This window comes from Marmota marmota, unplaced genomic scaffold (assembly GCF_001458135.2).
Source record: "Marmota marmota marmota unplaced genomic scaffold, marMar, whole genome shotgun sequence".
NCBI lineage: Eukaryota > Metazoa > Chordata > Mammalia > Rodentia > Sciuridae > Marmota > Marmota marmota.
In genome coordinates, this window is record NW_026000082.1 from 549,283 (window position 1) to 577,087 (window position 27,805).

The 27,805-nt window shown below is 38.0% G+C and overlaps 1 protein-coding gene across 1 annotated transcript; it reads right to left on the bottom strand.

Annotated features, from left to right (window-relative positions):
- Positions 1–4,899: 4,899 nt before the first annotated feature.
- On the bottom strand, positions 4,900–27,090 carry Dynlt5 (dynein light chain Tctex-type family member 5). Its single transcript, XM_015484823.2, has 4 exons — positions 25,985–27,090; positions 13,970–14,061; positions 7,625–7,749; positions 4,900–6,494 (listed from the first exon to the last, which is right to left on the bottom strand). The coding sequence occupies exons 1-4, from the start codon at positions 26,098–26,100 to the stop codon at positions 6,291–6,293; spliced, it is 537 nt and encodes a 178-aa protein (XP_015340309.2). The 5' UTR covers positions 26,101–27,090; the 3' UTR covers positions 4,900–6,290.
- Between the last annotated feature and the right edge of the window lie 715 nt (positions 27,091–27,805).

The window sequence follows — 27,805 nt, forward strand, 5'->3', positions numbered from 1 at the left end:
TATTCATCATATTGGATTAGGCCCTGACTTCCTTAACAAGACTTCTAAAGTGCAAGAAATAAAATCAAGAATTAATAAATGGGATGGACTCAAACTAAAAAGCTTCTTCTCAGAAAAAGAAACAATCAATGATGTGAAGAGAGAGCCCACATTTTGGGAGCAAATTTTTGCCACACGCAGGTCAGATAGAACAGTAATCCCCGGGATACATAAAGAACTCAAAAAAACTTAACACCAAAAAATCAAATAACCCAGTAAATAAATGGTATTATTTGTTTTTGAAGTGATTCCTTAGGTGACTTTTACTTGTGCTTGTAAACTGGAACACAAGCAAGCACATTAGCTGTGTTTTTCAAAAAATATATTTTTAGCTATCCTATCATGGTAAAGGGAAAGACAAAGGACCATTTGTATAATTAAACAAAAATATAGTTTATTTTTCTTCAGTTTTAAAATGAAATTGGTATCTAAACTTAATATATATCATATGAATTTAAACAATGATTTCCCAGCACCCCTTAAGCAAGTCAGGTTGATTATCTATCCTTCCGGACATTGGATGACACCCTCATCTTTGTCTCTGAGAAACATCATTTTCCCTTTTTCATCATCAATGTAAGTGAAGCCCGGTGCTCCCCATACTGGTTGTACTGGTTCCTTGCCTTGCTAGGTAGGGAAATAGCCTGATGGGTGGGTGGAGACATATAAGTTTCAAGTTATATCTTGCACTAAAAAGCACTAGTTAACTTGGTAAAGAAGTATTTGAAAAGAGATTGCAGGAGACTTTAATTAGATACTTAATATATTTAAGTCTCAATAAATTGCTAGTAGTTTGTTCATACATGTGAAGAAAAGAATAAATGAGTTCAAATGGGCACTAAGGAAAAATTAAGTAGCAGAAAGCAAAATCAGTGTAAGAAACCAAGAAAGTACTGCTGTAGGAGCTAAGACTTCTAAATAGAAGATACCCAAAAATAAGTAGAGATGAACAAAGAAAGGCTAACTTTGGGACTGAATAAGATATAATAAAGGTGGACTTGAAGAGAAAGTATTTGCCATTCAAAGAAGGTAGTAGCAGACAATTAAAGGTTTAAAAAGAAAGAAAACAAAAAAACAACCAAGTAACATAAGGCATAGAATTATGGTGATGAACAGAAATTGCAAAAATATCTGCTCCATTTTTTAGGAAACAGGTTCTATGGAAAGAAATGAGAGGTGGAGAGTAAGCATCCACTATGCATCAGATACTTTATGTATACTTTTCCTGTTCAGTCTTCATGAAAAGAACCAAAGTGGTGACCACAATTATATTCATTTTTACCTTTGAGGGAACAGGCACAGAGAACTAGCCACTTCCCAAAGGCACACAGCTAATAAAGATTGGCAGCAAAAGGAGATGTTTATTTTCAAACCTATGCTTTTAAACAAAAACAAAATCCCCCAAACACCTATATTACATTGCTACTCAAAAGAAATGAGTTCGGAAGATAGCTGAGGTGGAACGCAGCAGGAGGATGTTTTGCACATTTGGCCTGTGGGAACACTTTTACTGTTTGTGAAAGCAACGCATTGGTGAAATGAGAACCAGATTGCAGAAAGTGAAAGTATCAAAAGAGAACAACAGAGAAAACCAGAGATGGTGGGTGCAGGCCACGCCTGTATAAAATGCTGGAAGGAAAGAGGCATAGCAGGGGCTGGGGTTGTGGCTGGGGTAGAGCACTCGCCTAGCATGTGTGAGGCCCTGGGTTTGATCTTCAGCACCACATAAAAATAAATAAATAAAGTAAAGGTATTGTGTCCAACTACAACTCAAAAATAAATATTTAAAAAAAGGCATAGCAAACTATCAGTAACTATGTAAGTTAAGTTTTCTTAATGCATTTTTGGCATTATCTAGAAGGATAGGCTACATGATGGTCTCAGCAAGGGAACGTTCATTCTCTAAGAGGGCTAAGCTCTAATTTTTCAACTGTTGTTTTTAAAAATCATTCCCCTGTATAGAATAATTCCCAAGAATTTAGAAAGTGAGTGAACTAAACTAACCTTGACTTTTGGGCACATAATCTGTTGGACTTGGTCATAGGGCCTCCCATTATGTGTTTTCTTTAAAGTCATTCTGTTAATGACAGCAGATGACAGCATCAATACTTTCATTGGAGAAGCTAACATTTCTTTTTAAAGAAACTACATTTCTTTTGATGTCTGACAACCCAAAGGGATCATGCAGGATTTTTTTTTTCTTTTTTTAATGAAGAAATAAAGGAAGGCATCACTTAATTTTGGTTTTGTGGGGAAAAATAAATTCCCTGCTGCTTTTGGGGGAGTGTTTCTGGTTGATATTCCCAGAGCTAACTGAGTTTTCAGTAATTTGCTATTAGTACTGACTATGCTTGCTGAAGATTTGGCTAATGAATATTTTATAAAGCAGGAGGAAGATGCTAAGTCTCCATTTGGATGACTGCCAAGTCCTAAACCTCTTACCTTGATGTGGCTTCTCAGCTCTAGTCTTGCTGTTTCTGTTGCCCGAGGCTGTCTCTATCTAATGTTCCACTATTAACTGAAACTCCCAGTGCCAAATAAAACTTGGTATTTTGTTTCTCAAACCCTTTCTGTTGATATCCCTATTTTTGCTAACAGAATCATAATTCAAATTACTTAGATTTAAACTTTCAATCACAGGAGCTACTATTCATCAGGGGCTATCTCTCAGGGATTATGCTGTTGAATTTAGCAAATATGAATTTCATCTACCAAAATCCTGTGTGGTAGGCACCAACATTATTATTACTTTACTACAGGGAAGTTGCAGCTTGGTGAGATCAGTGATTTATTTAATTTTACTTAAAAAGTGCCTGGAATGGCAGGATTTGGTCTGAAGTCTGAAAATACCCAGAGCTTGAAACCTTAGGCCATCTCTCCAGGCCGGAGTGCCTTAGACGTTGTCCATGTAACGTCGCACACAACTGCTGTCTCCTGTTTTCAATGCCATTGCCTCGATCAGATTTTCATCACCTCTCATCTCTCCTACATGTTCTTTTTTTCCTGATCTTTTCCACCATCTGCTCACAGTTGCTTCACCTAAACTGCTCTACTGAAAAGCCTTTGATGATTCCCCTTGGTCTGAGTGTCACTGCCTTACCCAGTCACCTTCCAGTCTTACCACCTTCTAACCAACTTACCTTCACAAATGCTGTGTTTGATCCAGTTTATACTCCTTGCTGTACTCCTGTGTCTGTTGGACTTCTACTTACCCCCTCATAGTCTAGATGAAGTTGTTACTCCCCTTCACGAAGCTGTCCATAAATCCTCTAATCAGACAAAAGCAGCCTGAACTTTTCATGTGACAACAAATTCTGCCCTATACTGTGGTCACCTGTGTACTTCTGTTATTCTTTTTTTTTTTCTAATTAGTTGCTCCTGACAATACAATGATCTTGACATATCATACATTTGATTCAAATGGGGTATGAATTCTCATTTTTCCAAGTGTAGAGGTTGCAGAATCACATTGGTTATACGGCCACGAATATACATACAGCAATACTAGTGTCTATTTTATTCTGCTGCCCTTCCTATCCCCCCTCCCCTCCACTCCCCTCCCATCACCTCTCTCTACCCAATTTAATGTGACACATTTCTCTCTCTCTTTTTTTCTTCCCCCTCACATCATCATATATGTATTTTGTATAACGATGAGGGTCTCCTTCCATCTGTTATTCTGATGGGATTCGATCTCGTTCCTCAAAGATTGAACTGTGCTTTGCTGTTTTCTGTGAAGCTTGGAGTTGGGCAACTCTGTGCCACGTACTTAAGGGTAAGGATGAATTAGATTTTATTTGTAAAGTGTTGTCAGGATATGTGGTCCATGTACTCAATTATTTTGACCTAGTATGGGGAAACAAACCTAATATTCAAAAAATTAACTGAGGAACAAGCAGGAGTTCAACTATGAGAGTCATCAGAGAAGAGAGAGCAGGAGGATGCGACGGGGGGGGAAGGACTTGGAGAGAAGGAGAGACCTGAGGCTGACTCAGAAAAGTAAAGAAAGGTGCTGACAGGGAGTGGGGAGGCGTGTTCTGAGGTGAGAAGAGCATAAGTGAATGTTCTGAGGTGAGGAGGGACACAGCCGGTCCAGGAAGAAGAATGGCACACAGGAAGCCTAGGGAAATGCCAGGGATGTTAAGCGTTTTTGAGAGTAAAATAACTCCTGCAAATTTACAGTATCATTTCTTTAAAAATTTCTTACCCCAAGGCTTTGTGTGGTAACTGGCACTCTCCTAAATTAGTCACAATAAATTGGTTTTTACTGTATATTCTTCTACTGCTATATAATTGCTAGAATTCATCTCTGAATTCATCTGAATTACAGTAGTACATGGCAATGTGATGAGGAACTGCTTCTTTTGTTTTTTTACCTGTTACCATGTTTTAAGGCTTTGATGCCGCTAAAACTTAGGATAAATGCTGATAAATTATTTCATGGATTAGAATTTAGCACTCTGAAAAAAAAACTACTTTTTAAAAAATTTTTACAATTGGCTTTCTATTTACTACAAATGTTTCTTCATTCTGCTTTATTCATGCAAAATTGTTGTGAGATTATCCCTGCCATTGGTCCAAGAAGGAAGTTGTTCACAAATGTGTAATGAAAACACAAAGCTCATCTACTTACAACATTTATAATGTAATCCAGATCCAAAATCGACCTGTGGAGACGGGACAAATATTGGTTGTGATAAATTATCACACACACATATTCCCATGAAAGCACTAACAGAAAAAAACTGAAAATTGGGGCTGGGATTGTGGCTCAGTGGTAAAATGCTTGCCTAGCATGTGTGAGGCACTGGGTTCAATTCTCAGCACCGCATATAAATAAATGAATAAAATAAAGGTCCATCAACAGCCAAAAATTTTTTTTGAAAAAACCCTGAAAATTGACAAATTCACTTTGAAAAGTCATTTGGTAAGCCAGAAAAAGGAGAAGGAAAGGGATTTAAAAGGCAGGCATTTTTTACTACATTTTAGGGAAGAGTAAGACACCCAAACATTTAAAAGTACAAAGCAATGACTGTTTTTTCCATTTGTTAAGTTCTTTTTGATATGAATTACACATCATTTTTTCCTTGGGACTATAACATTGCTAATTTTCTCCATATGTGAACGATTTGTCTTTGACCTTTAACAAATGTCCTCTAGGCAGTCGACTTACCATCCAGGAACAACACAGCATCATTTTACATGCACACAAAGGCCTGAAAGCTCCATAAAAATAAATGATCCATGGTATAAGATACATTAACTAGCAGAATAATAAGCTATTTCAGCCCTGTAAATTTTAATGCCCATCCATTCAAAACCACACTGGGTCACTTTAGTATTAAATTCAGAGGAACAAAATGGTAAGTATACATGTTTTATTTGTTAAGCTGCCAGCTATACATTTTGTGTAAAATTTCATGAGTGGGGGGAGAACCTATTCAGAGACACATCAGGCAGTGTATATTTAAAAGTAGTGTCTCTTTCTAATATGTGATTTTTATGTGTTACAGATACATTTACTATTAAGCATCATGTATATTTAATATAATGTTTACTTCAGTGTCCTAAAAAGCCTTTGTTCAGTTATAGTTTCCATTATCGGAGAGCCAATGTACGGTCCTTCCACAATTTTGTAAAGTGTATACAGCCCACAAGAGCTTCTAGTTTTAGCTTGAGGCCCCATGGGACCATGGTAATTGTTATGAAGTCATTAATTCTACCTCAGCAGTTTCAACTGTCAGGTACATGTAACAATAATTGCAGTTAATGAATGCTGCTCAATTTATTAAGTGCAAAATGAAAACCAGTATTCCTTTATAATGCAGCACTGAGGCATATTAACATTTATCATTTGTGTACACCATGTTGACTATTCCACTATCTTCTGTTGGCCAGGATATATAGTCATATATTGCCAAAAATTCTCTTCATCAAAAAGGATTGCAGGAAATTCTAACTTTCTAGCTAAAGGATAATTAAAATAGTTACTATCCAAAGTTTTTTTTTTAATAAGAATCTATGTTTATGAAAAACAATCCAACAGAACCAAGACTTAGTTCCTGCTGTGGATAAACAAGACTCTCTCATACACCCTCCCTGACCCTGATCCTTACAATGTGAAAAGGTTCAAAAGCTTCCAGTTGTTTGAAGTGTTAGTCTTAAAATTTTTTGACAGTAACACTTTGTGTGTGCACAGATACAGCCCATTTCATGATTTGAAAAGAAAAATCAACATTTCTCATTTTCAATCACTCAAAGTAAACTGCATAGACATTTGCAAGAGCAAAGAGAGAAGAATTTCTGAAAACATAGGATGAAACTGTATCACTTTTAGGATCCCAGAGGCATCTGCTTCCAATAAGTATGCTCTGACCATTCAGTTGTCCAATGTGAATCATTACAATTAGTTTGTACCGTGGAATCATCAATTCCTTGACCCGGGCTTTAATAACCTAGAAATTTAAAAAAAGGAGGAGTTCCTCATTTAGCCACATATTGAAACTCAGAGATCTCAATCTTTGTTATACACCTAGTGGATTTAAAAAAACAGTGTGATGCATCGTAGATGCTTTCCATAGTGGTTGTAGAACTGAAGCTATGATTTCCTTTAGAACTGTCCTCATGTGATGGGATGTCCAGGGGAAAAATCATAACATCAGCAATAAATCTACATTTTCTAAGGCACATGGAAAAACTCATTCAGGGCACATTGCAATTTAATGCTGTGTTCTTGAAAACCTAAATTAAGGCAGCATCCCTTCAAGAGTGTTAGCACTAGGCTAGTCTAACTAGAGTCACACTGTCTTGAAGGTCTGACGAGGAGCCATTCTCTGCAATCTCTTGTAACTTGAGCAGTCACAAAGGTTTATTAAATAGTTCACTAAAAACACAAAGCAGAGGAAACCATGCTAAAATGATAGTAATTTAGTTGATAAAACTAGAAAGGATTTGGGGATCCATTGTCTATATTTAATGGCTCTTAAAAAAGCTGCTATGGTGAAAAGAAAATGATGACCAAAACACTATCTTTTACAATAAAAATTTTTAAAGTGAAGTAGTTTTTATATATTTTTGTTCAAAATACATTGTTTTTTACCTTATTATTGCTTTTAATTTTATTCTTTTTTTTTTTAGTCATACATGACAAAATACATTGTTTTAATGAGGGGAGAAAGGGAACTTAGGATTGGGCAAAAGGGAGTGAGGAGAGGGGAGGGGGTAGTGGGGTGGTGGGAAAGATGGTGGAATGAGACAGACATCATTACCCTAAGTATATATACGATTGTATGAATGTGACTCTACACTGAGTACAACCAGAGAAATGCAAGCCTGTGCTCCATTTTTATACAATGAATCAAAATGCACTCCTCGATCATGTATAACTAATTAGAAGAAATAAAAAACCACATTGTTTTAGACAAATGCTTGTTATACAACACATATATGGCGTATGACATAATAAATAGTTTGATAAAATATAATTTTTTAACTACTACTGAATGGTGAATTTCCTTCATTAAAAGTAGAAGGTGTGTTATGCTTTCAGCAAATAGCTAACCACTTGGGCAAATCACACATGTACCTCTGAAATTGTTTTAGTTATCTGTCTGCAGAACTCTGGTTCATACTCTTCTTTTTGCAGATAGTCAGTCAACACATCTTGCAAGATATGATTAACAGTGACCACAGGAAAATGTTTGGTAGGACCTGAAAATACACATGGAAGTTCTTTGTAAGAAGTAATTTAAAATCATATCCTCCAGCCCCGTAGGCTAATCAGAGAACACTGAAACATGGAGAGGCCTTTACTAGTCTGGTGGCCTCTATATAATAAGGAAGAAAGAGGTCCTAATGAGGTGTCCAGTTAAGTTTTTCTGGGGGAAGAAAAGACAATACATCAGACTATGTACAGAGTGTGATTAACACTGTTTGACTTTGCAGATCTTTCTTCCTAGTTCCCATGCTGGTGACTTAACTTCAGTGTCAACATATTTCCAGTTGGCTCCCCAGCTCTTACATCCTCTAATTTACCTACCATATTGCAATGAGAACAATTGCTTGAAACCCTGGACCCTGAAGTGACTTTTCCCTCAACAAGTTCTACGGTTTGGCTCCTAACCAACCTACGGTCTCTGCTTCCCCTGCGATAGCTCCCATACTCCCATAGCTGCTCCGGCTCCTGGAGCCCACCTGTCTTTTAAAGGATGCTCATGTGTCTTTTTCTTGCACTTACTTTCAAGTGGAGCACCACTCCCCATCTGTGCATCTGAGAAATATCCACTCATATTTCAAGTCCAGCTCAGATGTCTTCTTCAGATAGACTTGAACTTCCCCTCAGGTGCAATTCATCCCTCAGCTCTCCCTAATTCCCGCACACTGGTCCCTGCTGCTATACTGGCTCATAATCCACTTGATAATAGCTAAGGCAAACCCGAGTTTCTCTCCAGTGAAATGGTAAGCAAGATTGGATTTTATCCTTTTTAAAGTCTAAGTCAGTGCTAAGCACATAAATATTTAATGTATGATATCTGAATTTAAATAGAATTAAACACTTTATAGATAATAATCATCACACAAATAATGGCTACTTTTTTTTTTGCTGGTTATTTTCTATGTATCAAGCACCATGATAAGCACTTTACTTTTGTTTATATAATTGTTTATACATCTGAGGTGAATCTCCCTTGTTATCTCCAATACACAGGTCTAAGTACATTTCATTAACCTGTCTAGAATCACACAGTGGCAGAGCTGGGATGGACAGGTTTGTCTAATACTAGAGTTTATATTTTCAACCACATTTAGTTCACATTCAGGTCATAATTTCACACGAATTTGTTTTATCCTGCATCCCTGGAATATTAGCCTTATGACCCCTCTGGTCATCTGCTCATGTCATGATATAACGTGGCAACTGTGTCAGGGCTTGACATCTACACTCTGAGTCACTGCTGAATTGATAAAGATGAAGGAATGAGACTGGGAAATCCAATTCTCTTTTAGAATCATCAGTATCTATTAATAAGTTTAGTTTTAATGCCTGTATCTGTCAGGGTCTAAGTAAACATGGCAAACTGAAGTTAGGAAAATCCAGAATGATTTAATCAAGGGTCTGACTGGGTCAGAGGAAATCCTAAGGGATAGTGTGCTGGGAGCCATTAGCCAAGTAGGTATGACAATTTCCTTGCCAGCGTACTCCATGTTGCTTAGTGGAAGGACTCGTGGAAATAGGACATTTTGCAGTGACATTGCATGTAGGTGACCTTGCTCAAGGACCAGGGTGGATTAGGGTGTTCCCGGTTTAGGATAATCGGGTTTAGGGCGTTCCCGGTTTAGGTTCCAGGTTTAAGGTTTAAGATTATTCTTGCTGGGAATAGGGCGTATCCTGCTGCCTGAGTTCCCCTTGAGTTCTCACGGGATTCAGACAGTATATTTTGGGAGACAGAAGCCCAGTGGGGTGGATTTGGGCAGAGAACGTGGATTTCCCCAGAACGTGATTGTAGACGGCTGGTGTGAGTTCGGGAATAAAGAGTTGCTGTTTGAATCTACAAGCTGTGTGGTGGCTCGTGATTCTGTGCCCAGCCAGACTGCGGCATTTGTGCCCAGCCAGACTGCGGCAATAGTGCAGTCCTCATGGCCAGTGGAAGTGAGTATGTCACCCTCACCCAACCCTTGGCTCAAGGAATCCGGGAAGGCAACTCTTAATCCCAGAACAGTTGTGTGGAGATGGCTCCCTTGTGAGCAGCTATCGTCCTTTGGCTGAGATGAGCCCATGGGCAAGGATCCAGGAAAGTGAATTCCCAGGCTGCACAGTCCTCCCTTCTATCTTCCTGCTGAAGTTTCTTAGGCTGAACTTAACAGAAGGGTGTAGTTTGTGACCATAGGCTAGGCACCTGAGGATCCAAAAGTAGTATTTTCACTTGGATAATATAGAAATTGCTCACTTCAATTTAAATCACTGTGGGAAGTAAGTCTACACATGTGATACGATGACTCTGAGAACTAACCACTATTAAAACTAACCATTATTCAGCAAAAATCTTTCTTCTATGGAACAGACATGAGATTATCAATCTGTGAATGGCTTGCTCCTGCTGCTTGGGGTCAGAGATAGAGCGACACATGTAAGTGCTCCTGTAAACTAGTTCCAATTCATACAGTTCTGTTACTTTCCTGTGGACCTTATAGAAAATTTCCATTTGAATATTCTTGGCCATCGTCATTCACATGGAACTTAGTTCTGCCTGGCATTGTATCTACTTACAGGCATGATTTCCTTTAGAAAATGGCAAATTCCTTGAGTGCAGGTATTTTGTCTGCCTAGTGCTCCTCTCTTCCTTCTGGAAACAGTATCTTCCCTTCTGGGAACTGATCTCTTCATTCTCCACTCATGTGGCTCTTTAGGATCTACCTCTCACCTTCCATAAGCTCAAGTTCTGAGCATGGTTGATTGACTCACAGGTGACACTGCCCTGAGACAGGCCAATTAGAGTCCTTTCTAATTAGACACACTTATTTTAAACTGGAACTAGGAAAAAAAAAAAGGGTCAAACTCTTTCTTTAGCAGAAGACTTATGAATCTTAGGAACTGCCAAAGGCCATATTTTTTTTCATGGTAGAAAGGAAGCCTGCACACAGGTTAGCACTGGAAAGAGAATCTGGGTGACACTTGAGTCCCTGTTCCCAGTAGTTCCCATTGTCCAGCTGTACCAATGTTCTTTCCATACTTTGCTCATTTTTTCCCCCAGTCCTATTAACAAGCTTCTATTTTGAAAACATTTTGAAACATAGAAATAAAAATTTCTTTTCTCATTTCATTGTGGCCTTTCCCTACACATCCAGCATCATCCATTGCTTAGATTGGGATGCTGAGATAGAGAGATAGAGATAGAGATAGATGGAAAGAAAGAAAGATAAAGGAGTCAATGTTTGATTTTCAAATTAAGCTGCTCTGAAGTCACTTTCAGAATTGACTAGCTTTTCTCCTTCTTTTTTTTAAGGTAGCTTTTTACCCCAACTGTTTTAGAAATTTAAAGGCAAAGATGTGAAGAAATCATGACCAAATAAAATTAAAAATAGATCTAAAAGAGGACAGCTAAAGTTAAGATCACTTAATATATCCATGCCCAATTCTAAGCTGGGGTAATGAGAATCACAACATATTAATTTTTGTTAGGATTAAATGAGTTAAATATTTACAATGTTTAGAACAGTTGTACCACATAATGAAACACTCATTAGATATTTATTTTATTGGTGTTTTGTTGTTACTGTGGTTATGGTCCTCTGAAGTAAGCGGTGGGAGAGGATGCGTCTTGCTGAGAAGACAGCAGGATGGGAGAGGAGATAAGTAGGAAGACAGTAAGGCCCCCAGGGTTGGGAAGGACCCATGGGGTGGCACAGAGTCAATGCTGAGAGATTGACAAGTTCTGCCCAAGAAAATCTGACACCAGAGACAGCACTGCACCAAAACTGAGCTCAGGTGATCTCTGTCTCTCCTCTCAGTATGTAGGTTCTACTTTCTATTATGCTGCTTCATTTTCAGGTAGGCTGTCTCAGCGTGATTGCAAAGATGGCTAACAAAAGCCCTCATGCTTATAAACAACGTTTTTAAAGAATCAGGCACCACTTTAATCATAACTCCAGAAAAAGTCTCATGGAACACTTAATCTATAATCAATAGGAAGCTACATTGAATATGACAGGAGGCCTTTATTCTTAGAGATTATGGTATGTTTCTGGAGTCTGACACTTTTAGGAGCAATAGAAACCAATAGAGAAGCTATTCAAATAGATTAACTCATTTGATTCTCATAGACTATTATCCTTATTTACATATGAAGAAACTTAAGATTCAAGGATGTTAAACACTTGACTCAAATATCATTTGCCTAGAATTTATCAAAACTAGAATTCAAATTTAGATGTATCAGATCCCAAGCCTGTGTGTTCTTCTGTACTCTTGTTTAGTAATTAGTGAAAAAATGCAAATTATGTTTACTTTAAAAAAAAAACTTTCTCCATTTCTTCTCCTACTTTCATGAATTACACTCACATTGCACCTCAATTTTGGTAACTGTAATTGTTCAAAGGGAGGACAAACCTACTATACACTTAAGATGTGTTTAGGTGATGCTAACGTCATTGGCTAAAATAAAAATTTAAACATGATAGAGCTGGTAGCTGACTGATTTCCATCCCCACTCTTCTAGCCAGTATTACATTATGCAGATATGAGAAAATTTTACTAAAGGCTCACAGAGTACCTTTCTCATGCAAAATAAGCTCAGAAATAAGTAGAAGTGGAAATACAGTTTTGATTAAAATGGCTATCTGAATGCTTTAAAAAAGTGGATTGTGGAATATAAAGAGACTTTAATCATAAATAAATAATTCACACAAATTTTATAAGAAAATATGGAAATATTTTATCTGTACTAAGCTTTTCCTGAAATTACTTTTCTAACTTGGTCCAACACCCAGTACTAAAACTGATAAGATAATTTAGTTTGTCTATTTAAAGAAATACGTTGTGAAAATGTAGCCTTACAAAGAAGAAACACAGGAATTCACATTTCAACTGCCTTATCTTTTTGAAATCTGATTCAAAGCTTTTCAGTGGGTGTAGCTCAAGGGTATAGGCCCCCAGTGCTTAAGAAGTTTGGGTTGTAAGAGGGGAAAAATCCTGATCCAAACTTTTCTCGCCAAACTGAAAAGTCTAAGGTAGCCAACTGGATTTAGGATTCAAATATGGCATCAGGATTCAGTTGTTCTCTCTCAGTTTCATGTGGGGTTCCATGTGAGGGCAAGATGGTAGAAAATGCCACAGACCCTACATTTGTTTGGATTCCATGGCTTTATCTGCTTCTCTAACAGTTCAAACAATATTTCCTGAATTTAATCTCAGAAGTTTTTATTGGATTGACCAGGGTTACATGCCATCCAGAATTAGTTACTGAGCCATCTATGAAGCCAGCGTTAGTCACAGCAGAATTGAGTGGACAAAATGTGGTAATGGTGGTGGTTGTGGAACATCCGCAAGGAAAATTGGGTATTGTCACCAGAAAGAGTATAAAAGTGTATTGATGGCAGCAATATTAGCTAGTGGAAACCTAGTCGACTGACTAATTATGAAGCCCTATAATCCATGCAGTTTTAGAGATTACTGTTGAAAACTGCATACAGGGTCTAGTAGGATGCACTGGTAGTTTATAATTTTCTTGGGGTTAACTGGTCACAGATGGAATTACCCTGGCTCATGGGGCCTTTCTTTTCTTTTCTTTTTTTTTCCTCTTGGGAAGTCTCTGTGGAATTTCTACAGAGCAGTAATTACACATAAATTCAGATAATCGTGGGCAGGTACATATTTAGAGAAAACAAGTAGGTCTATGAGAAACATGAATGGGAAAAGATATTTGCTATGGGCTCCACTTGGGAGTATAGGGGCAGGTGCAAAGATCTTTGTTTTCAAAGACCTGAAACCTCTGTGGTAATAGATAAACATCTCTGTCAACAGGGGACCACAAATTATTTGCTTCTGCCTTGAAGATTTTTCCTCCACCCATCAACAGTACTGGTTGGTTTTGTTGGATAAAAAACATCAACACATATATCTTTCACTTAACTTGTGTGTGTGTGTGTTTGTGTGTGTGTAAAATGTATATAATAACTCCATCCAGAAAATCTTAATTCAGTTATGTAAAACACACATCAATGCCTCCCAGTGAATTACTTTGTATTTAGGAAACACTGGTAAAGAAAAGCAGGCAATAGATGATGTTCCCATTTTGCAGAGGAAGAAACTAAGGCAGCATCAAATTAATCAACTAAGGTTCTTATGCTAGGAATGACAGGCTATCAGATATCATTTTAAGTAAACATCAGTTATCATAAGTTTATAAGAGGGATGAGTGATTAAGTAACACACCCAACTGATAGGTGTTCTCCATCTGGACTGCAAGGCGAGAGACCTCGTCACGTTGGCCTGGTTCATCCATATAAGACACGGTACTCATAGAGCTAAAAGCAAGGGAGAAAATACACTTTAACCACTCTTATTATAATAATTTAAAAAACCCATACTATTGCTTTAAGCTAATATATTTACAGAGGTAAAATCTTCTCTATGGAAATTTCAAGTAAGTCTTATATAAATATTCCAATGACCTATTTAAAGTCTAAAATATGTTAGAGATGGAAACAACTGAGATGACGAGAAGTTAGTTGGAGCAAGTATCAGTGAGTGGTTGAAGGCTGGTGGAGTTACCCAGGTCATCTGGCCATCCAGAAAGTGCCCTTGGGTTGCTGTATGTCTATAGTGTGACAGAGTGTCTGCTTCAAAAGCCACTGCCAATTGCATCTCTAACACAGATGCAAAAATATTCCTCAAAGTAGACAAAGCTCACAAGGGACTGGTGATATATAAGGGAGCTTAAAATGTTGGGAAACAAATCTGTGTATACATGGGGTATTATAAAAAGCTCACTATTGTACGTTCCTACCAAATCCCTTTAGTATAAAGGAGAAAAATGAGAAACTTATCTACGTGGTGAAAGAAACCACAATTCACCCAAACTATTCTAAGTCAATAAGCATCAATCACCCTTTTCAACATCAAGAAAGAGTTTGGGCTTGGTTACCAAGGCAACCTGAGCTTATCCAGGTGCTAAATAGGAGACACAAGCAAAGGGGAGCCCCCACTGTCCCTCCAGCACTACTTAATTCAGTTTAGCACAGATGAAATTCAACTGCGAACTCTCTACCCCCAATTTCCTCCACCTGTGAACGTGGAAGTTGAGACAGATGTCATTTCAAAGGAGATGCTGGAATAGCATGTGTAAACAGAGTGACCACTTTTCTAAATAGGCTTTTTTTTTTTTTTTGCTTTAATTAAATGAGAACGAGATATCTGTTCTTAACCCTTTGGGGGTTTCCTCTGTAAGGAGTTGAAATACTTAATTCTCAGCTCTGTGGAATTAATGAACTTCTTGCAAATTGATATTTTTAAGGACACCATGGATAGTTTACCTGAAAAATCCTTTAATACAGTACAATTTACAGAATAAATTAAGGTTTACCCAACCAGCCCAAGAAAGGGATGCAGGAAATACTGGCTTCTTTTTCCCCACGTGGTGGGTTTCTGGATTAGTGATTTTCTCTTCTTTTTTTATAACACCTGTGTGCCTCAGTTTTCTGCTGCCCTTTGAAGTAGCAAGCAGCCTAATTGGCTCTAGCGGCCGCAGGTGTTGTGGGTAGTATCAAAGATGAACGTTTCTGCTTTGAAAACCCCATGTTGTATAAGCCCCTCTATTCTGAGATCACTCAGTGCACCCCAGAATGGTAGGTGCTTTCAGCTTTGCAAAACATTTACCATCAGTTATCTCACTTTAAAACCTTCACAATATCCTGTAACATAAGCAAAGGAGTCATTATTCTACCCATTTCAGAGATAAAGGAAATGAAGCAAAGGGTTTAATGTCGTACATGTTGGGAAGAAGACAGATTTCAAATATTGAGCTCCCTATTGAGTTCCCAGTGACAAAGTCTCACGTATGATGATATCTGACAGAACGAAAATAACTACTTGACATAATCAATTACTGTAATTAAAATTTATATGCACGGACTTCAGAAGGTTTTGATAAAAACTCTATTTCTTTTCTACTAAATACCATACTAAAAATTCAGAGACAGTGAAGTAGAGTTGGTACAACGCTCAAACTAGCTGGGGTGAATAGTCTAAGACTAAAACTAAGGCAAATAAGAATTTTTATAAACAATCCTCACTATTGCTTTATTCAGACTTACTGAAGATTAATAATCATGTACTTCATAGTATCATTGCTATGAAATTAGTGTCATAAGGGCAGCTTTAAAAAACTCTAATGGTAAAAAATTGGCATGCAAATAGAAAGTTTTACAGATTGGCTTTTTATGAATTTTTGAAGACGATTTCATTCAGTACCTTTTTATTTCCACAGTAGTCACATAAACAATGTATACTTGTAAAAAATTGAAAGCACATAGAAAATTACAAAGAAAGAAAATTATACAAAAATGACAAACCTCAGTGGTTACCTAACCACTATCCACATTAAAAATTCTTTTCAGTGATACATCTTGCATATGGAATTGTAGCATAGCTGCTGGTGTTATTTTAGCTTTCCATTTGAAACTGTATCATGGATAACTTTCCATGTCAACAAAGAGTAGTGTGTATCAATATTTTAAATATCAAGACAGCACTTACCATATGAATATTCTGCATTTTGTTAACCATTTATTCACTGAACCTTTTAAGTTGTTTCCAATATTCCATTATCATAAATAAAATTGTAATAAGCATTGTGGCATGGACAGCCATTTTCTTTCCAATGTTGTTCTCTCCTTCTTTGGTAACAGAACCCTAAGTTTGTGAGAATATTTCTGTTTAAATTAAAGGCAAATTCTTAGTCTCTTTTTCTTATTGTAGTTACATGGCTTGAACTAATGAGATGCAAATGAAACTGCAGAGATTTTGAGAAAGCTTCCTCAAAAACAAAACAAATTGAATTTAACCAACAGAAACCTGTTTTTCCCCTTCTTGGTTAGTGGAATATGGATATGATGGTAGGAGCTCAGCAGCTTCTTGGTCCTTGAGATGACCTGTGGATCATATAGATCAGAATGACCAAAGCCCAGTTCCCTGAATTGCCTCCCTCTAGGCTTCTTTTATGTAAGAGAAAAATAAATTCCTATTTTATTTAAACTACTGCTTGTTTTTAAAATAAATAATTAAGTTCATAACCAACTTGAATCTAATGTATGAAATATGATATGTCAAGAGCTTTATAATGTTTTGAACAACCAATAAAAAAAATAAATTAAAAAATAAATAAATAAATAAAATAAAGGTATTGTGCCCATCTACAACTAAAAAAAAAATAAATAAAATAAATAATTATAAGAAACATTAGGTGTAACTGACATAAATTCTAATTGATGCAGTTTGCCACTTTTGAGGGCAATGCTTCAAGCAATAGAATATGAAACTGGACGTTAATTTTGTGGAGGAGATGAAGCTTTGAGGGATAAGGTTTCAGATAGTTTGATGGAAACCTGGAAACCTTTATCATGTTTAGTTAATTGTCTTCCATACCTTTCGAGGCTGCCCATGTCCCCATCAAGACTATAACTTCATGAAAAATTGTAAGAAAATCTTACTTTTCAAAAACCGTGTGTGTGTGTGTGTGTGTGTGTGTGTGTGTGTGTGTGTGTGTGTTTGCTTGAAGTACTGGGGCTCAAAATGAGAGCTTTACACATTAGGCAAGCGCTCACCCATTGAGCTCCACCCTAAACCCTATTTATGGTATTTTTGAAAACCCAGATCTGATAGTTCTGATATCAGAATGAGATGGATTAGAGAAAGAGAAAAAAAGAAGAATGAGCTGAATTTTAAAAACTAAGGTATTTAGTCCTTGAGAAAAGAGTTAAAATATTAAAAATACTTGCTATATGGGCAAATAACATTCAACTAGAATATGGGTGTGGCAAATTTTTAGAAATGAAAGAGTTCCTATATTTTAAAATTGGGGGATTTGGTATTAAGTTCAGAACACTGACTTAGGAAAAATGTGGATATATTTTCTACCAATAAATAGCATCACTCAAGCCCTTTCAAATCTTTAAAGATAAAACATGAGGTACTCCAGAAATAAATTATAATTTTAATTATTAATGGTATATATATATATATATATATATATATATATATATAAAATAAATGTATATCATCATATATGTATTGGATACCTGTCACAACATTGCAAGTTGAGTGGATGAATTTCAGTTGTCCCATAAAATTTATATCAAAATGTATAAATTTGATACAGAATTCAGTGAATGCTGGCAATTGTATGTGCTACTATGAGAACAGTTAAAAATTAGCTTTCATGGAGAAAGAGCTATTGTACAAAATAACAAACTTTAGCTCTTATATTGTAGCTGGCTGACTTTGGAAATGTCTCATACTAACCTCTCATTATTGCTGAGAGCAATATGGCTTTGAACCTGTGCATCCATCCAGGGCTACAACAGAGGTTCCATCAGGTATCTTTGACCCTCATCTCACCTCTTGGATGAGCTTTAGCTCAGTGCCCTTCAGACACTAACTCTCTTCTCTCCTCACACGTTCACAACTACTGTGTTTTGTGTTTTTTGCAGCAAGGAGGCAAAAAAAAAAAAAAAAAAAAAAAAGAATGTGGAACTTATTTATTCTTTGATGAAATTTATTTTCTCAAAAACATGTTGCAAATTTTCTTACTGACCCATCCATGGATTACATAGACTACAAGGCCTGTCTTATTGCTATGACTGTTGGAGACAGTAACAATAACTTCAATTAAATATCAGCAGACACCATAGCATCTATTCTTATTGAGAGCTCCTTTTCAGACATTTTCACTGCCATTTTTCACCATTTATTTAGTTATTTAGCTGACACATAAAATTGTACATATTTGAGTATCACATGATGTTTTGATACATGTTCACATTGTGTAATGTTCAAATCAGGGTAATCATATCTACCTTTTCAAACATTTATCATTTCTTTGGATGAAAACATCAAAAATTCTTTCTCCCAGCTTTTATTTCTTTTTAAGAAAAACCTACAATACATTATTGTTTACTTTGAAGTTTTGAAGCTGAAACAAGAGGTAACTAAATGTCAGAAGTATCATCTCTTAAATGAATTACAGTAGATGGGGTAGAGAGAGAAGATGGGAGGGGAGGGGAGGGGAGATAGTAGAGGATAGGAAAGGTAGCAGAATACAACAGTTACTAATAGGGCATTATGTAAAAATGTAGATGTGTAACCGACGTGATTCTGCAATCTGTATTTGGGGTAAAATTGGGAGTTCAAAACCCACCTGAATCAAATGTATGAAATATGATATGTCAAGAGCTTTGTAATGTTTTGAACAACCAATAAAAAAAAAAGAAGTATCATCTCTTCCTTGTCTTTGTAAATAAGAAATGCCTGGAGCCACCATCTCCTTAGTGGTATCATTAAAGTGGGCCTTTTTTGGGCTGGGGATATAGCTCGGTTGATAAGAGTGCTTGCCTCCCATGCACAAGGCCATGGGTTCAATCTCTAGTAAATAATAATAATAATAATAATAATAATAATAAGAAGAAGAAGAAGAAGAAGAAGAAGAAGAGGAGAGATGTTTTTTGGAGGGGAGGGTCTGGTGGATGGGGGAAGTTATTGCTAAGGTCATGTGCTGCCGCCCAGTGGAGAAATGTCAGAGTGCATGGAGAAAAAATCTTCAGGTTCTAATTTATATTTTTGTTCTTTTGATTTTTTAAAAAAATTCATTCAAGAAGTACTTTTTGACCACAATGTATTAAGCAAAGTTGGAGTTAATGGTAATACAAGAAAAATTAAACCCATTTTTAACAAATGTGATGTAGAATGTAAGATAAAATATGCATAGAAAAATCCTTTTCTTGGGAGTTCAGTAAGTTTGCTGAATTTTGGTGTAGTTTTGGGGTGTTTTACTCACATTATTGGTGAGGTGATGGTAAAGGATAGCTGAGGAAACTGCTGCTGCAGCTCCCGAATGAGCACACAAGTTCAAAACCACACTGTACCCAGCAATCGTCAGAGAGGTGACACTGGGATTGTGGGTGCCAAGGTTACCTCTTTGTTACTATGGGATCATCAAGAAGGGGCATGGCCCATCATAGCAGATTTCTAACACAGATTAAATGGTTCATTTTCTTTTGACTAGATTATGATAGAATGCTCAGCAAAGAGGCCAAAAATGTATCTTGTATGAAACATTTGAATGAGCACTTTTCTATTTGCCTAAATACATCTTATGCCTACAAGGTAAAAGTCCCCAGTCACTCTGGACATCATATGTACATGGACCTTTGAATCTAACTTTTTTGTGAGCACTAGAATTTGCTTGTTCAGGAATTAACATAATGCATTAATTATTTACTTGATGATCAAAAAACACTTATTGAGGGATCATTATGTGCCAAGCACTATTCTGGATCTTTGGGATACAGTACTGGAACAATCTAACTAAGGTCTCTCTCCTCATAGAACTCATTGTAGTGAGGAAAGAAAGAGAGTAGACAGTAAATACTAAACAGTTAAATTATGTATTGTATGAGGAGACAGCTGCACAGGGAAAAGTAGATCAGATTACAGGAGTTTGGGTGTTGGTGAGGGAGAGGGTGCCTGAATGCAGTCGTCCTGCTTAAGGATTGAACCCAGGGGAGCTTAACCACTGAGCCACATCCCCAGCCCTTTTTTATATGTTATTTAGAGTCGGGGTCTCACTGATTTGCTTAGGGGCCTCGCTAAGTTATTGAAGCTGGCTTATAAAGTTATGATCTTCCTGCTTCAGCCTCCCAAGCCACTGGGATTACAGGTGCCTCTGCTCTTGGCCTGAGTGCAGTTTTAAACCAAGTGGTCAAGCTAAATATCCACAGGCAAATACTCAAAGGAGGTGAGGAAGTGAGCCATGTGGATGGGCACAGGAAAAGTATACCATGGACAGAGAACAGCACATGCAAAAGTGCTGAACTGTTGATTGAATGGGTCCAGAGGCCAGAGTAGTGGGAGCTGAAAAAGGATGATTATTACAAAGGGGTCAGGTAGCCAGATTATGGTGGGACTTGTGGGCCATTGGGAAAACTGACTTTGGCTCTGAGAAAGCTGAGTGAATAAGGAATACACAGATAGCTAAAATTTTAAAATACTGTTAGATGTTTTTGCTGAATAGATTGAAGACTTTTATTCCCACTTGCCTTGCAGATACTTGGTATTATTTTCCTTTCTTATGCTTTGCCATTTGAATGGGTGCAAAACGGTATCTAGTTCTAATTGATATTTTACTGGTTTCAAGTGCACTTGGGCATCTTTTCATATTCTGCTTAGCTTTTTAGGCTTTGGTTCTGAAAACTGTTATCTCCTTTGTATAAAATGCATATCCTGGGACTGGGGATGTGGTTCAAGCGGTAGCGTGCTCGCCTGGTATGCGCAGGGGGCTGGGTTCGATCCTCAGCACCATATACAAAGATGTTGTGTCCGCTGAAAACTAAAAAATAAATATTAAAAAATTCTCTCTCTCTCTCTCTTAAAAAATGTATATCCTTTTTGTTGTTAACATGCAAGATTTTTAAACATATATCTCCTATATTCTATTAACTGTATCTATTATATCCTTTACTAAACAGAAATGCTAAATTTTATTGAAGTTATATTTATCAAACACCTTTCTGCTTTACCACTTGATTCTTCATGTTGGGATCTTGTTGAAGATAACTTTCCTTACTCCTAGAACACAACATATTATCGTATGCTTTCCTCTGTTTGCTTTATAGCTTCTCCTCCATATTTTCTCCCAGTACCATCTATCAAAAAATCCATCAGTTCTGAATCCATCATTTCCCCATTTACAAAAGTAAGTGGAGGATAATATAATAATTTTCTCCATTTAACCCACAGGTTAAGCACATGGATATTGTATGTTAAATGACTTAATTACCTGTAAAATACAAAACTAGCTATTGTTGTGGTTGGATTTGGAAACATGGCCATTTTCATTTCTCCAAGCTTCTCTCTCATCATGGGGGGAGCTATATCTCAATCAGATCTTGTTGAGGCATTAGTTTGATGTAGCTGGAAATATAATTAGGTCCCTAGCTCTGATCATCTAATATTTTGCCTGGACATACCATTTTTAATTGCTCCAAAGCAGCTCACAGTAGTGAGGGTTAAAATCTCAGAACAAATTCATCACATTTAAGTTCACTGTTCATTGTCTTTCCCATCAGATTATAAACTCCTTAAGAGCAGTGATGGTTTCTGTGTGGTTCATAAATGCTTCAAATGAAGTAATGAACACAATTCTTTCTAATTTGTTTACTTTTACTGGAAAGACCTACCCTACTGTGCAAAAGAGTTACCAGGTGGCTCTCCATTCACTAGAAAGATGAGTTTTTCTCATTTGGAACCCCATAGTTACCTATCTTTTAAACATATATCTAACAAGTGGCACAATAATTGGCACATGATAGAAGCTCACTAATCCCTGAATAAATAAGTGAAAAAGTATAGAGTGTGGCCCTCAGTAGATTCAAGTGGAGAACACAGAAAGTTCTGGTTACATAATGTCACTGTAACTTTGTTTTGAGGTAAAAGCCAGATTTTTTAGCCCCCACCCTTTACCCTGAGCATCTAGAAGGACTCTAGTTTTCAGAGAAAGTAAGTCTGGATATCATGTCACATCCTGAGAAGAAACTTGACCTCACAGCTTTTGTTTCTATTTTAAGAACACATCTGTTAAAACTCGGTTCCATGTCTGCCAAGGCTAAGCTTCCAGCCAGAAAGACAGCATTGTGAGTACCTGCTCTGACCCAGGGATGGGAGGCAGAAGGTTCTGGTGGATAAATGGAATAGTATCATTAATGAAAATTACACACGCATTGCCAAATTTTCTGGGAGTGAAAATACTTGACTAATAAGCAAAAGCCTTTTTACTACTTGCTAATTCTGAAGCTTCAGAGCCTCAAACTCTCTAAGCTTGTTTTCATCTGTAAAACAGGGAAGAGAGTAACACCTACCTTTATAGAGCAGGAGTTGGCAAACGTTTCTGTAAAAGGCCAAATAGCAAGTATTTTTGGTTTTGCCTAGGATCCTTATGGGTTTTGTCATAGCTGCTCGACTCGGCCATTACAGTGTGACAGCAGCCAGAGACAGCACAGGAGTAAGCAGGTATGGCTGTGTTCTGATAAGCTTTACTTGTGGACACTGAAACCTGAACTTACTATATTTTCACATGGACATAACATACTATTCTCCTTTTAGTTTTTTTCAACATGTAAAACCCATACCTCGCCAGGAGACCACACCAAAACAGCTGGCCATCTGTACCTGATCCTTGTCTGTAGCTTGCCAACCCCTGTTACAGAGCCTCTGTAAGGCATCAATGAAGTCCATGATAAGGACTCAGTGAATGCTAGCGATTGCATCATAAATTATTTAAGTGAAAACAAAACAGGATTAAAATGTACAGATGCAATTTGGTGACAACTATGTAGGTATAGAAAGAAACTGTGTCAACAGTTAAGATGTTGAGTTGAGGAGGTCCAACTTAGGAGGTTTCTTCTTTTCTTTAATGAAACATAAAATTTACATTATAATAAAACCAGAAACTTCAACAAAAAAGACCCAATCCAGAGAAGAGTTGACGATAATTTTGTCAAATGTAAACTCAATCTTTCTTTCACAACTGGAAGGCACTCAGATGTTGGTTACTCCCAGGAACCCTTTAATCACAGGTTACCACCGCAGAAGATGGTGGACAGAGAACCAAAATGGAAGGGCTAACTCTGTGCTCCTTATACCACACCCAAGGAGCAGCCTGCCAGCAGCCCCACCTACTCTTTACTGTCTTCCTTCTTAGGGTGATTACTGCTACAAAGGCAAGAAGTGCACAGTCTATCAGAGGAGACAGATGAGAAGATCTCTAAATACAGGTTCTTGTAGAAAAGGAAAGCAACAGGAGAAAAAGGAAGAGCCTCCAACTTAGTTTGGAGGAGGTGGTGGTCATGGTTGGGTAATTTGAGAGATTTTTTGGAGGGGTGGAGATGGAGTTAAGATCTAAAGGAGGGGAAGAGGGAAGCCCCAAGAGTGTAAGAACAGCAATCTAGACAAGGAGTGGGATTGCACCACAGTGCAGCAGCATGGGGCAATGGCCCCAGGCCAGACAGCAGAGGGATTGCTGATAGTGGCCAGAGGGTAGGATGCTGCAGAATGTTGGGGAAGATGCTGCCTTGGGAATGGGCAGGGATCTGTGGACTCCAGATGCCATACTTATGTTTTGTTCTGTATCCTCATCTTACAAGCCTCAGTTATTTCGCAGAAAGAAAGATGTCCACCCAATTGTATTAACTGGGGAAATGAAATGAGATAAAGTCATAAGTCCTCAAGATACTTCACGATATGCTTTATGCTGTTGATTTGGTTTGGAATAATTTTCAAATTTAATGCTTTTCTATAAGGCATTGTAAAGCACTACAATTTCAAACAATACCTGCATTTGATAGCCACTGAGCTTCTGGAATTTTTCTAACAGTGGAGGACTTATATCACGAAGGAGGATCAGCTATTCTGACTGAAGCAGACCATGGGATGGAATGTAGAATGAGAACTGGGATGATGGCTTCCTAAGTAGTCTGCATTGCAAGGGCACTTGGAAGCTGTTCATTGGCTATTTAAGGAAAAATGTGCAAGTAGAAGATCCATTTCAAATGTTTTGTTTGAGAGTCCAAACCAAAGTGAGCGCTACTTAAAAGTAGTTGTTAGATAAAAATCCAATGTGTTGAAAAAAAATAGTTTTTGCATTAAAAATTTTAATTTCAATTTATACTTCATCAATAATGGGTTAAAAAGTGATCTTTAATTCTTCAAGCTTCACCAAACCCTGCATCTATATGACTTTCTAATGTGTTTTGATAAGGATGAGGTAAATTAAAACCATGCAAATAAGGATGTTAGGTTAGTCTTTGAATGAGGGCATTTAAAAAAATTGTGGGGACATTATATCAGATGATTATTTGAATAGTTTCTTGGTAAAAGTCAGTTGAATTTAAGCAATTATTTTAAAACAAAATTTTAAAAGACTTTGTTTAGCTGAACACAGTGGAACCAACCTATAATCCCAGTAACTCAGGAGATTGAGGCAGGAGGATCTCAAATTTGAGGCCAGCATAAGCAATTTAGGGAGATCCTGTCTCAAAATTTAAAAAAACAGGGTGGGGTTTAAGATGTAGCCCAGTGAAAACACACTTGGTTCAATCCCTTGTATTAAAAAAAAAAAGACTCTGTTTACTTAAATGTTGGAGGTAGCAACCAGAATGGTTTAGAATTAGAAGCAAAAGTTAACTATTCTTCCACCTATGTTTCTGACAGATGCCAGGACTGCTCTTCCTTTATATTCATTTTTCATTTGCAAGTGAGGGAGATTGCACATGTAATCTATGAACTTCTAAGACTGAAGGTGGAGCTTTAAGTGCACTAAAAGATGCTGAGAATAGAAAGCTTTTGGTTTCAGAATTCCAATTATTCTAATTCTTCTAGTCTCTGTTTTGCAAACAAACCAGCTCCCACTTCCCAACCATGGGGATTAATACACCACATCCTTTGGCCCTGTGGAGACTGTTAAGAAGGAAAATCTATTACATAGATTATTGACTGTTGCATCAGATAATTTGTTATTTTCTTGCCAACAGTGGTCAAAATGGAGTGCCATGAAATTCATCTTTTTAGCAGAGTAAATGCAGTATGTAGCAAGAACAAAACAAAGTACTCATTATCCTTTGACCCACTAATTATACTGCTGAGAAATAACCAAGCAGAAAGATATTTTATGGTGAAAAAGAAAAAATGCCAGTAATTTGAAAATGGTTAACTACTCCAGAATTTTAAATTCATAAAAGATGATACAACCATTGAAAAGTATATTAAAAAAAAAAACAGAAAAAAATGATACGAAGACCATGAAAATACAGTACAAAATTTGTACTAAATAATAAGTATATTATATATGTACATATCGATTCTAAAAATGTACAAAGTGCAGTTGTGTGACATGGAGAAGAGGAATTCAAGAGACTTGTAAGGGCGGCTGGTGCAAATTACATGTAGCGGTTCTCTTGGGAACAGGGTTTTTCAGGGTAACCTGTGAAACAGTACAAATGATGATAGGGTCAACATGTCACTTAAGCTTTCCCTCCTTTTCTTAAGGCCCCCCAAAATAGCCTTGTATTTGCCCATTTTCTCTTTTCATGTCCCCCAGGACTTTTTTTTCCCCTGCTGATGAACATTAAGGACCTTTTTCTTCAATAATTGAATTTAAGTCATTAGACACCCATCACTCACTCTCTGGCGCGCCCACGACCTTCCTTCCGGCGAAAGTCATGACCACTTGGAGAGTCCACGCTCCCCCCTTTCCTCAGAGAACAAGCAGTTTTGTCCTTAGGGAAGTCTGACGTCATCACACTGTATGGAAGACAAGTTGTGCAAAACGGCAAAAGAAATATCTGAAAACCTTTTAGTTACCCAAATACTGTACATAAATCCTTTACCCAGCCTTTTAGAATGGCCAAGTGAGGTTTCCTCAAGAGCAATACATAGTGTGTGTTGATATTCTGGTCACTATAACTGGAAATAGAACTCTGAGAACTTTTATTTATGCAACAGTATATCTAATTCACCCAAGTAAATATTAAATTGCAGAACTGGTAAAGAGGAAGAAAGTAATTGAGAAAAGAGCCACATGTAGAAGATGCTATTCTACACCCACACCAGAAACCTGTATTTTTATTACTTCCATAGTTAATCTTGGCAAATGATTACTAATTAACACATGTTGTTGTTGCTATAACTTTAAAGATTAAAATGAACTGACTTCCCCTAAGAGGAGTTGTTTTTTTTTCTCTATCAAAAGCGGTTTATTTTGTAAAGGGTTAACAGGACTTAATTTCAATGAAGTGATTTATTGGAAAACCTACCTCTTTCTCACAAAGGCTTATTTAAAATCTAGAAGCAGTGGACTTCCAGACTTGCGCCCTGACTGCGATGCCCTCACTGCCTACCTCTATTCAGGTGTTCACTTAAATTATTTCATAATCTGTGCATCTCAGAGCCCTAACACTGCGCTAGGCAGGAACAGGAACAGGCAGGGGAGTGTGAAGGGCCAAGATCACGCCACACATTCCAGTATTCTCAGTGCCAGGGCGGGCCCTGGGCGTGTGCCTGGGCATCTGAGCGGCCTGAGCCCCGCTGGGCCTGTGTGGATGAGGCATGAGTGCTCCTGCAAGGGGACTAGGGATGTGGAGAGAGAAACACAGGCGGCCAGATGACGGAAGTCGTTTATGTTCTGCTCCAAAGTCAGAGGCAGCCCTCGCCTTCCTTAGCTATTTCCCAGCTGCCCCCGCAGGCCGCGCCCACCCCGGGAAGACCCCAATTGGAACTTGAGTTGGAGGTCCCCAGAGGTGCAGCAGCTGGCCACAGGAGGACCACCTGGGACTCGCGCTGCTGGGCTTTCTAGGGGTCACCGCGCTGGGCAGCTCCGCGCGAGCGCGCGCGCGTTGTGCATCACCTTCGAAGCCCAGGCACTTAGGCGGGTGGGGTCCTAAGGCCCGGACCTATTTCCAGTTCCCAGATTTAGGGTCACGTTTTCTTATTTGTTGGAAGAAAGAGGAAAAAGGTAGTGGAGATATCCCGGTCATGGAAGGCCATTTCTTACTATTGAACCTCTACCTCTCCAACCACTTTTCCTCCCCTCCAGTCCTGTGCACTGCAGATAGAGCTCCCTTACCTACAGCCCAGCTATGGAGGAGAGAGCTGCTCTGCAGGGGGCCCACCTGGACCTCGGCTCATTCACTGCGGGCACGGGGCAAGCAGCCTGGCTCTATCTGCCAGGTCTCCCTCTGCCAGCGGCTGCCCGCGCACTCCCCCAGGACTCCGCGACTGGTCTCCAGGGCGACCTCCTCAAACAATGCCCTCCGCCCGCCCCGCCAGACTTGGCCGCTATGTGGTACTCTGAGCCGCTCTAGGGTTGTAGACGGGGCCACCCTGCAGTCCACTGCGTTCTGGGATTGCAGAGATTTGGCACTCAAGACGCCTCTCCATCTTGTTCCCTTTTCCGCGGTTGTCAGGGGTAGGAATAAGAAGTGCTGCGGGATTGCAATCAACACC

Coding starts and splice junctions, on each gene's coding strand:
- Dynlt5 (XM_015484823.2), bottom strand. CDS start 26,100: ATGACGTCAGACTTCCCTAAGGACAAAACTGCTTGTTCTCTGAGGAAA. Junction 14,062..25,984: donor GGTCGTGGGCGCGCCAGAGA/GTGAGTGATGGG, acceptor CCTTGCTTTTAG/CTCTATGAGTACCGTGTCTT. Junction 6,495..7,624: donor TAACTAAAACAATTTCAGAG/GTACATGTGTGA, acceptor TTAAATTTCTAG/GTTATTAAAGCCCGGGTCAA.